The sequence below is a fragment of the Ambystoma mexicanum genome, chromosome 8, assembly GCF_040938575.1.
Source record: "Ambystoma mexicanum isolate Mex_15411 chromosome 8, UKY_AmexF1_1, whole genome shotgun sequence".
NCBI classification, from domain to species: Eukaryota; Metazoa; Chordata; class Amphibia; order Caudata; family Ambystomatidae; genus Ambystoma; species Ambystoma mexicanum.
This window is the reverse complement of record NC_090929.1, coordinates 1684514984-1684528369: the sequence shown is the minus strand read 5'-3', so window position 1 is coordinate 1684528369 and position 13386 is coordinate 1684514984. Positions and strand designations below refer to the sequence as shown.

General features: G+C 47.2%; 1 protein-coding gene across 4 annotated transcripts in view; it reads right to left on the bottom strand.

Annotated features, from left to right (window-relative positions):
* LOC138473324 (deleted in malignant brain tumors 1 protein-like) overlaps positions 1–13386 on the bottom strand; it is a 633955-nt gene that overhangs the window by 492556 nt on the left and 128013 nt on the right. For all 4 annotated transcript variants that reach the window (XM_069611990.1, XM_069611993.1, XM_069611992.1 and 1 more), the window contains one exon: positions 6088–6135. In XM_069611990.1, the coding sequence (XP_069468091.1) occupies positions 6088–6135 (48 nt within the window). The remainder of the gene's footprint in view (positions 1–6087; positions 6136–13386) is intronic.

The following is a 13386-nucleotide window of genomic DNA, read 5'->3' as shown; positions in this document are numbered from 1 at the left end:
CTTGGAGGACCACCACATAATGCCCCAATGGATTGTGGCCAGCACAAGCAGTTAGCAATGTCCCTTGCCTTTCTTTGGATTCTACAAACTAACCAGATCTTCAAGTCGGGACCCATAGTACATGTAGAACACCACAAAACATGTGGTGCACTATTGGAGGACCATGTTTTTTTCAGCCCCTCATTTTTGCTCAAAAGCCTTCTAGTGCATGTGTGATTTTGTCACAGCTACATGTTTTGCATTTTTGTTTTTGAATTATCGTTTTCAAATCCTACTGTACCTCATTCGGTACGTAAATGAGGTTATCAACAAAGCATATGAAAAGGCATTAATATGGGAGTTTACATTTTTTCATAGGTGAGGAACCCATTTTGAAATGGAGCACTTCTCTTTGCCCAAAAACGGTAGTGTGAAAAGGAAGGCAGACGCAGACATTGACACAGGAAAAAAACCTGCAAAAGCCAGAAAGTTTGATGGCACATATTTAGACCTTGGATTTACTTCCGTTGTGATCAGAGGTGAAACGAGGCCTCAGTGTGTGGTGTGTGGAGCAATTTTAGCCAATGAGAGCATGAAACCAGCCAAATTAAGACGCCACTTGGAAACAAAACATGGGGAGCTCATTGGCAAGAGCAGAGACTTCTTTGCTCGCAAGTTACAAGTCATCAGTCAGCAGAAAAGTACAGTGCAAAATATTGCTTCTACTCCAGCCAGTGCACTGAAGGCATCTTATGATGTTGCCTACCTCCTTGCCAAAAATAAAAAACCGTTCACCGATGCCGAGAAAGTCGTTCTACCAGCAGCCACCGCAATGTGCAGGAGAATGGGTGCTGAAAGTGTAGCGGACAAGCTAAAAATGATTCCTCTGTCAGACACCACCATCAGCCGACGTGTGTCTGAGATGGCAGACAATATCACTGCTCAGTTAATCACACAGCTGCAAACGAGTCTCTTTGCATTACAGTTGGATGAGGCAACAGATATATCCAGAGAGGCTCATTTAATAGCCTATGTAAGGTACTGTGGGGCAACTACAATATTGGAAGACTTTTTGTTTTGTAAGGCCATTAAAACCAGGGCAACAGCATCAGAACTGTTTGACATTTTAAATGATTTTATGAGCAACCACTGTTTGAGATGGGAAGCCTGCGTAGGAATCTGCACAGATGGTGCCCCTTCAATGTGTGGAGATAGATCGGGATTGAAGGCCAAAGTGTTGGCAGTCGCTCCACATGTTGTATGGACACACTGCATAATTCACCGTGAAGCGCTTGCTGCTCGGAATATGGACAATGAACGTTCTGATGTACTCAGTTCAGCTGTAAAAATAGCTAATGCCATCAAAGCACAGCCAACAAGAGCACGTCTCTTTGCAATTCTGTGTGCAGAAATGGGGTCAGATGGTTTGCTCTTTCACACAGAAGTCAGATGGCTGTCCAGGGGAAGAGTGCTGCAACGTGTGTTTGAACTCCGAAATGAAGTGCGGCAATTCCTTTTGGATGTGGACACTGGCAAAGCAAACCATCTGTGTGATCCCCGCTGGCTTGTGCTCTTGGCATACCTTGCTGATATTTTCGATAAGCTAAATACCCTCAATATGTCTTTGCAAGAAGCCAATGCCAACTCATTTACAATGAATAAAAAAGTATTTGCCTTCAAGAGGAAGCTAGACCTCTGGAAACGAACAATTGGAGCTGGGGTAGCAGTTCAGTTCCCATTGCTTGCAGAAGCAATTGAGGAAACAGAGTACAACCTGCTGCATGTCCTAGAACCAATCACAAGTCACCTAACAACATTAAGGTCCAGCTTTGATAAATACTTCCCTGAAGAAAATGCTGGCATTAATGACTGGGTGATGCAGCCTTTTCTGGCAGAGGAGGTGGTGCATCTTCCATTTGATGCCCTGGAGGAGCTGATTGAGGTTCAGTCGGACACTATTCTGCAATCTGAATTTAGGATCATTGCAGTGGGTGACTTTTGGCTGAAGGTAATCCTGGAGTATCCTACATTGGCAAGGTCTGCTATACAGTCTCTCTTACCCTTTGGGTCTTCCTACTTGTGCGAAATAGGCTTTTCAGCATTGGCTGTACTGAAAACTAAATACCGCACAAGGCTGGAAGTGGAGGACAACCTCAGAGTGGCGGTCTCAAAAATAAAGCCACACATTGACTCACTTTCTGCAGAGAGACAGGCCCACCCTTCCCATTAGTGCTTGCTCTGTAAAATCAAATTGCCTTCTGCTGAATATACTAATAGGAATGTATTTTGAGAAAATAAAAGCCCTACTGGAGAATTTTGTGTTTACTTGCACGGTTTCTATGTTTGGATTGGATGTGATTGTCCTAGTGCTTTGGAATGTCTCCCCAACAGCATATCCCTTCATAATTATGGCACCACGCATTCTGCAGCCCTCTCTATAAAAAAAAAAAATAACACCAACACAGAGGGGCGGGGCAGGGGGGTCCCGAACAATTTATTTTCTGCTCAGGGGGGCCATGGCATAAAAAGTTTGAAGACCACTGCTCTAGGGTGTGCATGTACTTGGACATTTGCAGGTTTCTCCCGCAGCTGCAGGTCATGGGTGCTCTTGGTTCTCTGGACCCCTCGCCTTTTCTGATCAGAACCAAAGAAGGTGTGAGTGCATGCACGCAGGGGCAGGCCGATGCACGCACGGGCACGTCGATGCACGCAGGGGACGGTCGGGGCTTGGAAGGATGCAACGTCCAGCAGGGCTCCCTCACGGTTCTTCCCGTGTCTCTCTGAACCTTGACCTCATGCTCACCAAAGTACTGAACTGAAGCCAGCTGTCAATCACATGAACGCATCGAGTCGAGCTGTGAGTCGCAGCCACATCCCCGGGGACCGCCACAGTCCACTTTTTCAGGCATCCTCCCGTGCTTCCAATTCAAGACTGAATCCAGACACTCACTATTAACTCATCTGGAAATACCTGGTTCTAACAAATGTAGCCCTCGCTCTGAGGGAGGGTTGTCAGGGAACAGGGAGGGTAAAGTTGTTAGGAAAGAGTTAAAGCACGCAGTCCTCTTACCAGAGTTTTAGTGTAGGATGGAAATCACAATCAGAATGCCATCCCTGGTGCCCCACAGGATTATGACAAAATAGCATGACACCCCTGCAGTATTCCCCGCCACAGCGTGGCACCGAGGCAGCGTGATCCATCCACACGTCATCACGTAAGCTCGCCACCCGAGAGGAATGGCACTCCTACAGCATGCCAGCCTGAATACATACACGCCACTCTGCCGGATGCCGCCCCATTAGAATTCCTTCCTCCGCACCCTTCGGGATCTGCCGCATGGGTCGGTCTGATCACACATCCCTACTGTTTTCCCCTTTTGCTTGCCTCACTACTCCTGATGCGCTCTGCTGGTCCTCTCTCCTTCCTCCTCCGTCCTCCTGGACTCGCCAATGCCTAGGAAGGACCTTCGTGGGCTGAGTGGGCAGGTTGCACTGACTAGTCTCCTCCTCCTGAAGCTCACACTTCTTCATATTACCTCCCTCTATCAGATGTTTCTCACAAGCAATCTTACTTCTTTCCTCCTGGCAACTGCTTCTGACTTCCTCTCTCTAAAGGTCTCTTCCACGCTCCCCCTCAAGGTTATCTCCCTCCCTCCGGCCCTTTCCCAAGTCAACTGTGTTCATAATGCCACCTTCATTTCCAAATGTTAAGGCCTCGACAGTACCGCAATCCCTTCCTGATACTGCCATCACTTCCTCCTCCTGATGTTAGCACCTCCTCCTCAGCACTACTTCTACCTCCAGAGGTTGCCAGCTTCTCCTCGGGTCCCCATGCCTCTGAATGCTACCAGTTCCTCCTCTATGCAACTTCTAGCTCCTCATTGCATGGCTTCCTCTTCTGTACCACTTCTACCTCCTGATGTTTGCACCTCCTCCTCAGCACTACTTCTACCTCCAGAGGTTACCTCCTCCTCCTCTGTACGACACCCACCTCCTGATACACCAACTTCTCCGTACAGGTCCACCAACTGATGGTATCACCTCCTGCTCTATACCAGTTCTTCCTCTAGTACAAGGTTCTCCCCGGTACCACTTCCACCACCCGATACTTTCACCCCCCCTGATCTCCTTACACCTCCTGCTATTCCCGCCCGCTCCTCAATACGCCTTCACCCTGATGTTACTCCCTCCTCCCCAATAGTGGTTCTCTCCTCCAAACTACCCTTTCTTCCGTGCTACTCCTCTGTCTCGACAACGTCCTGTGCCCCTCGACCCCTGCACTTGCCAATCTTACCTGTTCACCAGCCACATTCAAACTTCCACCCCTTTCCATGATTGGCTGTGACCTCTGGGTTTGACATGCTTCTTTCCTCCCCTCCTGGGGTGGTCTCTTTGTGAGGGTCCGCACCTGTGTTCTGAAATGGGTGTGCTGCTGGGTGTGCTGCTGGGATTGGCTGCGTTTCCTGGGTTCATCTGAACTCACTTTGGGTTCTGGGGTTGGATCACGTGTTATCCGGCCTGGCTGCCATCATGGAACCTGCGCCCCCCTTCCTGGTACTGCACGGCACCGTTGGTGGAGGGCAACGATCCCTTGCTTCCCCGGCCTCTCTAACTCTCCCGGATGTGAAAAGAATGATGGCTCTCTGTGTGTCTTCTGGGAGAGAGGGCACACTCTGCAGGTAGACAATGGGTTAATACGTTTGTATCATTCATAACTTGGGGAGAATGTTTCAGAGCCTTTGGAAACCCTTCTTTTCTACAGTATGGAACGGCTGGATTTTCTGCAACTGACTTCCCATGAATGAATGAGGTTTTGTTTGCTCGGGACCTCATGTCTGGGTAGTGGGTCCTTCAGACACCTAAGCTAGGGCCGGGGGCCACATTAAACCCTTCTTAGACTGTGCCCGGCCATGTGATGGGTACTAAGGGAGAGTGACCTAAGGATCGTCCCCAGACCGATCATGTAGTGACCCGGGGAGGCACCATACCCCCGAGTCAGCCCCCCCAGTGAGCCCCAGAATCGGGCAGGGGATTTCACCATACACCACCCAGAGAGACAGGAAGCCAGAGGCTGGACCTCATTTGTGCTGCAGACGCTTCATACGGTCTTCACCGAACCTCTTACCTCGACACTCCATGAGGGCCGCCGGCAGAAGGATGATGGCACCCCTTCAGCACGTGACCCCCCCCATTCCCCCAAAGAACACAGATCTGCTTCTCCAACCAGAATGGATTGCAGTTAGATTTGGGCACTCCCGCGTGGCGCCTCTTGAACATGTCAGCCCATTGGCCACTCCAGGAAGATGTTAGAGTTTGGCTATCATGTATGTTAGGTGTGCAGTGTGGCTTCTCTGCACCTTGTCATGTCAGTATCACACAGCTAGACATCATGCCTCTACCTGGATCATGCCTGATCTTAAGTCATTGACCTGCTGTGGCTGACAAAGACTAGAGATGGCGTGGCACGCCTGCGGCATGCGACAGCCACACAAGTGACCATCCCCCTCCCCATATGACTCAGGCCACTGCCTGGACCTCCTGCATGGCGAAGCCTGGCACCCCCTCGGCACTGTACTCTAGGCCCTTCTTCGTGATGCTTTCAAGTTGAGGCCAACGCTCAAGAAGAGCTGGAGCTTATTGAGGCAGAAGATCAGAAAGCTTGTGGGGGGCGCCATGATGACACCCTAACACCCACGGTGGATGGAAGGGGGGCAGTGTTAAGATTAATGTCCAGACTGGAAGCAGTTTATAAGTTCTTTAAGCAGTCAATACGTGCAGACAGCAGGCACCCCCTTTAGAGGCAGGCTCCAACTGACTGCCATAGAACATACAGTGAAACAAAACATTCTCATCAGAATTACATGACATCACAGTTGCTCTGTTCTGTCAAAACCACAACTGAGGCATAAATGACCATTTTAATAACAATAAGAAAAGTCTGAGGTAAAGTATACACCAGAACAGGCAGCACTGTGGGTGATTGGGGAACCCACCTTTTACCTGCACAGAGCGATGTTGGCGTTCCATTTCTCTATTGAAATATTAGTGGCAAAAAGTCAATCTAGTTAAGGATGGAAAACAGAGGCTTCAATAAGTAACTGGACTTACCACTGGAAGCTGCTAACGTCTGTCTGTTTGGAGTGGTCGTGATGGACCCTAAAAGAAAGCATAGTGTAAATATGTACTATTATGCATGTTACACAAACAGCAGCATCAGAGTGCACTCAGTGGATCAGTAATAATAAGGGAAACAGAAATGTACCCCCAAACCTCACAAAGTAGAGGGAGAACGCCCTGCTTCTGTTGCAAGGCCAGTCCATTCACGCACTGGCCTTTCTATGAACAGAATCTCTGTATTCTCTTTTCCTGAAGCCGCTGATGGTCTCATGTCTCCGTACAGGCTTCACTTCCTGTAAGGATGCATAGTACTCTAGTCGGCGTCCAGGGTACTGTTGCATTTCATACTGCCACCTGGGTGTGAGTAGGGCGCGCGCCACGTTCACACCCTTCACCAATTCTGTGGAAAACCACAATCCCTTAACTCCCTGGATCATGGGTCTTCAAGCTTGAGCTCTACAGATGTGGAGGACTGCAATTACCATTATCCTTTGCTGTTGACTATGCAGGGAATGGATGATGGGAGTTGTAGTCTGGAACATCTGGCGAGCCAAACGTTGCAGTCCCCTGTCGGTGTGCATGGATGCTCTACCAGTGGGGATCAAGCGCAGACTGCCTGGGTGTGCCAAGGGTGTGCCAAGGCGGCAGAGAAACCGTGGTACGAGGATAGCCCTGTCGTTTAACGGGAACAGGGACCTCAAATCAATTTTCAAACAAAACACGACATTTTCAATTTTCTGTCATAAGAATTTCCAGCATTTCGGTAGATTGCTCAGAGGTGTACATCCTGGTCACCCCTGTAGGAGCCCCACCATGGATTCCTGTATCAGCTACATGTCGATATGTGGCCGTCTATGGGATAAAGGCTACCCACGCTCAAGCAGCCTCTTGTCCTTTCTGGATATTTGGCCAAATCAGATTTGGAAAGCTGGACTGCTAATTATGGAGGTGGGTTAAAGGGGTGACTTTAGACAGGTAATTCAAGCGAGGAGTCAGGCTTTCAAAGGACACCGATGGATCGAACCCCAAATTAGCCCACCTCACGATTTGACCCTTGCAGTCTTGAAAGCCATAGCTTCACTACGCCTTTACATTCCGAGTCAAAAACCGGTAGTGGGACCCGCTGTGTCCACTTTAGACACCAAGAAGAAGTCAATCTTCTAGAAGGATCTTCAGAGGCGTGGTTAATTTGGATAGATCTGAGTTTAGTTTTGCTCTCATTTGCATCTGATTCTTTTATTATGTTTAATCTCCTAACTCAAGAGGATTCTACGAACACTGCCCACATGGTAAAGCCACGGCATGTCAACTGCAGTCTAAGCAACTGCTTCTTTTCTGCTTTATTGGTGGCGACATGTCAAGGGCAGTCTAAACAACTGCTTGTTTTCTGCTTTTATTGGTGGAGACATGTCAAAAGCAGTCTAAACAACTGCTTACTTTCTGCTTTATTGGCAGCAACATGTCAAGGGCAGTCTAAATAACTGCTTATTTTCTGATTTTTTGGTGGTGCTATGTCAAGGGCAGTCTAGGCAACTGCTTGTTTTCTGCTTTATTGGTGGTGACATGCTAAGGGCAGTCTAAACAACTGCTTGCTTTCTGCTTTTTTTGGTGGCGACATGCCAAGGGCAGTCTAAACAACTGCTTGTTTTCTGCTTTTATTGGTGGCGACATGTCAAAGGCAGTCTAAACAACTGCTTACTTTCTGCTTTATTGGCAGCGACATGTCAAGGGCAGTCTAAACAACTGCATATTTTTTGCTTTTTTGGTCATGTCAAGGGCAGTCTAAGCAACTGCTTGTTTTCTGCTTTATTGGCGGTGACATGTCAAGGGCAGTCTAAACAACTGCTTGGTTTCTGCTTTATTGGTGGCGACATGCCAAGGGCAGTCTAAACAACTGCTTGCTTTCTGCTTTAGTGGGAGTGACATGTCAAGGGCAGTCTAAACAACTGCATGTTTTCTGCTTTAGTGGCAGTGACATGTCAAGGGCAGTCTAAACAACTGCTTGTTTTCTGCATTATTTGTGGCAACATGTTAAGGGCAGTCTAAACAACTGCTTGTTTTCTGCTTTATTGGCAGCAACATGTCAAGGGCAGTCTAAACAACTGCTTGTTTTCTGATTTATTGGCGGCAACATGTCAAGGACAGTCTAAACAACTGCTTGTTTTCTGCTTTTTTGGTGGTGGTATGTCAAGGGCAGTCTAAGCAACTGCTTGTTTTCTGCTTTATTGGTGGCGACATGTCAAGGGCAGTCCAAGCAACTGCTTGTTTTCTGCTTTAGTGGCAGCAACATGTTAAGGGCAGTCTAACCAACTGCTTGTTTTCTGCTTTAGTGGCAGTGACATGTCAAGGGCAGTCTAAACAACTGCTTGTTTTCTGCATTATTTGTGGCAACATGTCAAGGGCAGTCTAAACAACTGCTTGTTTTCTGCTTTATTGGCAGCGACATGTCAAGGGCAATCTAAATAACTACTTGTGTTCTGCTTTAGTGGTGGCGAAATGTCAAGGGCAGTCTAAGCAACTACTTGTTTTCTTCTTTAGTGGCCACTACATGTCAAGGGCAGTCTAAACAACTGCAATTTTTCAGCCGTTTTTGGTGGCGGTATCTCAAGGGCAGTCTAAACAACTGCTTATTTTCTGCCTTTTTGGTGGTGGTATGTCAAGGGCAGTCCAAGCAACTGCTTGTTTTCTGCTTTATTGGTGGCGACATGTCAAGGGTAGTCCAAGCAACTGCTTGTTTTCTGCTTTAGTGGCAGCAACATGTTAAGGGCAGTCTAAACAACTGCTTGTTTTCTGCTTTATTGGTGGCAACATGTCAAGGGCAGTCTAAACAACTGCTTGTTTTCTGCTTTTTTGGTGGTGGTATGTCAAGGGCAGTCTAAGCAACTGCTTGTTTTCTGCTTTATTGGTGGCGACATGTCAAGGGCAGTCCAACCAACTGCTTGTTTTCTGCTTTAGTGGCAGCAACATGTTAAGGGCAGTCTAACCAACTGCTTGTTTCTGCTTTAGTGGCAGTCAATGTCAAGGGCAATCTAAGCAACTTCTTGTTTTCTGCTTTATTGGGGGCGACATGTCAAGGGCAGTCTAAACAACTGCTTTTTTCTGCTTTATTTGTGGCAACATGTCAAGGGCACTCTAAACAACTGCTTGTTTTCTGCTTTATTGGCAGCGACGTGTCAAGGGAAGTCTAAACAACTGCTTGTGTTCTGCTTTAGTGGTGGCGACATGTCAAGGGCAGTCTAAGCAACTGCTTGTTTTTTGCTTTAGTGGCCACTACATGTCAAGGGCAGTCTAAACAACTGCTAGTTTTCGGCTTTTTTGGTGGCGGTATCTCAAGGGCAGTCTAAGAAACTGCTTGTTTTCTGCTTTATTGGTGGCAACATGTCACGGGCAGTGCAAGCAACTGTTTGTTTTCTGCTTTAGTGGCAGTGACATGTCAAGCGCAGTCTAAACGACTGCTTTTTCTGCTTTATTGGTGGCGACATGTTAAGGGCAGTCTAACAACTGCTTGTTTTCTGCAATATTTGTGGCAACATGTCAAGGGCAGTCTAAACAACTGCTTGTTTTCTGCTTTATTGGCGGCGACATGTCAAGGGCAGTCTAAACAACTGCTTGTGTTCTGCTTTAGTGGTGGCGACATGTCAAGGGCAGTCTAAGCAACTGCTTGTTTTCTGCTTTAGTGGTCACTACATGTCAAGGGCAGTCTAAACAACTGCTAGTTTTTAGCTTTTTTGGTGGCAGTATCTCAAAGGCAGTCTAAGCAACTGCTTGTTTTCTGCTTAATTGGTGGCAACATGTCAAGGGCAGTGCAAGCAACTGTTTGTTTTCTGCTTTAGTGGCAGTGACATGTCAAGCGCAGTCTAAGCAACTTCTTTTTTTCTGCTTAATTAAAGGTGACATGTCAAGGGCAGTCTAAGCAACTGCTTGTTTTCTGTGTTATTGCTAGAGCCATGTCAAGGGCAGTCTAAACAACTGCTTGTTTTCTGCATTATTTGTTGCAACATGTCAAGGGCAGTCTAAACAACTGCTTGTTTTCTGCTTTATTGGCAGCAACTTGTCAAGGGCAGTCTAAACAACTGCTTGTGTTCTGCTTTAGTGGTGGCGACATGTCAAGGGCAGTCTATGCAACTGCTTGGTTTCTTCTTTAGTGGCCACTACATGTCAAGGGCAGTCTAAACAACTGCTAGTTTTCAGCTTTTTTGGTGGCGGTATCTCAAGGGCAGTCTAAGAAACTGCTTGTTTTCTGCTTTATTGGTGGCAACATGTCAAGGGCAGTGCAAGCAACTGTTTGTTTTCTGATTTAGTGGCAGTGACATGTCAAGCGCAGTCTAAGCAACTGCGTTTTTCTGCTTTATTGGTGGCGACATGTTAAGGGCAGCCTAAACAACTGCTTGTTTTCTGTAATATTTGTGGCAACATGTCAAGGGCAGTCTAAACAACGGCTTGTTTTCTGCTTTATTGGCGGCGACATGTTAAGGGCAGTCTAATCAACTGCTTATGTTCTGCTTAAGTGGTGGCTACATGTCAAGGGCAGTCTAAGCAACTGCTTGTTTTCTGCTTTATTGGTGGCAACATGTCAAAGGCAGTCTAAACAACTGCTAGTTTTCAGCTTTTTTGGTGGCGGTATCTCAAGGGCAGTCTAAGAAACTGCTTGTTTTCTGCTTTATTGGTGGCAACATGTCACGGGCAGTGCAAGCAACTGTTTGTTTTCTGCTTTAGTGGCAGTGACATGTCCAGCGCAGTCTAAACGACTGCTTTTTCTGCTTTATTGGTGGCGACATGTTAAGGGCAGTCTAACAACTGCTTGTTTTCTGCAATATTTGTGGCAACATGTCAAGGGCAGTCTAAACAACTGCTTGTTTTCTGCTTTATTGGCGGCGACATGTCAAGTGTAGTCTAAACAACTCCTTGTGTTCTGCTTTAGTGGTGGCGACATGTCAAGGGCAGTCTAAGCAACTGCTTGTTTTCTGCTTTAGTGGTCACTACATGTCAAGGGCAGTCTAAACAACTGCTAGTTTTTAGCTTTTTTGGTGGCAGTATCTCAAGGGCAGTGCAAGCAACTGTTTGTTTTCTGCTTTAGTGGCAGTGACATGTCAAGCGCAGTCTAAGCAACTTCTTTTTTTCTGCTTAATTAAAGGTGACATGTCAAGGGCAGTCTAAGCAACTGCTTGTTTTCTGTGTTATTGGTGGAGCCATGTCAAGGGCAGTCTAAACAACTGCTTGTTTTCTGCATTATTTGTTGCAACATGTCAAGGGCAGTCCAAACAACTGCTTGTTTTCTGCTTTATTGGTGGTGGCATGTCAAGAATAGTCTAAGCAACTGCTTGTTTTCTGCTTTATTGGCGATTGCATGTCAATGGAAGTCTAAGCAATTGCTTGTTTTCTGCTTTATTGGTGGCAACATGTCAAGGGTGATCTAAACAACTCCTTGTTTTCTGCTTTATTGGCAATGGCATGTCAAGGGAAGTCTAAGGAACTGCTTGTTTTCTTCTTTATTGATGGCAGCATGTCAAGGGTGGTCTAAACAACTGCTCGTCTTCTGCCTTGTTGGTGGAGCAAAGTCAAGGGCAGTCTAAGCAACTGCTTTTTTCTGCTTTATTGGTGGTGGCATGTCAAAGGCAGTCTAAAAAAAAACCCTTGTTTTCTGCTTCATTAGAGGCGAAATGTCAAGGACAGTCTAAGCAACTGCCTGTTTTCAGGTTTACTGGACAAACAGCAAATAACTTGTTACAGCTTGCCGAAACCTGCACCACGTTCCTGACCCCAGCCAAATTCTGTCATTAGACTGGTTGATGTATTTATTTATTTATCTTTTGGGCATTTGTTAGTCGTTTATACAGCTGAATAGTGTTTCCAAGCGCCACAAGGCATAATAGAGAGGGAGAAAGGGGAGTAAATAACATTGGCAAGATCAGTAAATACAATCATAGTCCTACCAGGACGTGCAAGTGCAGTGGAGAGAAGTGCAGGAGATAGGGGTGTGTGGTGGGGAGGGGGGAAGGAACGGATAAGTGCTGGTGGCACCGGGGAAGGGAAGGGCCAAGGGGAGCCAGGGAGGAGCCCCTGGATAAGTGCATCTATGGATGCTCTCTCATGTCACTGGGTTTCTGTGGTGGATTAAATTATAGCCTTCTGGCTAAGGAGGTATTTGTTTTCCTTGCTCAAGACTCTGTCTGTGTATGAGTGTTACGAGGGATTTTCAGAACTCCCACTTGGGGGAAAAGGGGTTCTTATAGCCCAACCTAGTGGATGAGCAAGGGCTTTTCACACTTGGTCGTACCAAATTCTCTCTGGGTAGCGTAGGCTGAGCAGTGAGGCAGATTTAGGAGATCAGGTGATTGATATGTAGATATAGTTAACAACTCTTAGAGACAGTCAAGTGATAGAGTGCTACAGAGAAGCACACACACACACACACACACACACACACGCACACACGCACGCACGCACGCACGCGCGCACACACACACACACACACACACACACACACACACAAAAAAACTTTCAGGAAAATAAGGGGTAGGTAAAAGTAGGGGTACACTCCCAATCCTTACACACTAGGGGGTTACCCAAGGAGAAATCCTAGACCAAAACTCCACCCCCCACATCCGGGCAAGGGTGTTGTTTGGGGTGTGGACTCTCTGCTCATTCATTCCCTGTTGGGTGAGGGGCGAGGGGGGGCAATAGGAAGGTATGTATACTCAGTCATGCCCCTTACTTAGATTCTGCAAAGAACCCCCCGAGTTAACAGAACACTGCTCACCCATTCCATTGGTCAATTTGCAAGAGGTACAGGGGCCACAGGGGAAGGGAAGTAGCTTAAGAGTCTGGGTCTAGCTAGGCAGTGGTTCCGATCCCCGAAACAGATGTAACTCGAGGAGACACCCAGCTGGACAGCACACCCAACCTTGGATAACAACTACTGCTTCTCCCACGATGAAGGACACCCAGTCATGGCAGAAAAGGTGAGAGGGTGAAGAAACCGAGTCCAAGGGTCAACAGGTTTAGGACTTAGTGATAGACAGACCCCTTTTCCAATGTAGAAAGCAGCCGCTGTAGGCAACCAGGTTCCTGGGACACAAGCTGAATATCTACAGACTTTCAAGCTCCAACTCTGGACTCTGTCTACAGAAGCGGAACGTTCCTCATCAGTGGATGCCTCAGCCCCCTGGAAGATCCAGAGACACTTCCATAGTCCACCCAAAGCAGCACAGAACTCCAGGGCACGCGACCCATAATGCCCAACTAGTCTAGGGGGTGAAGGCATTGGTTAGGGGTCTTTGCAGGTCGTGG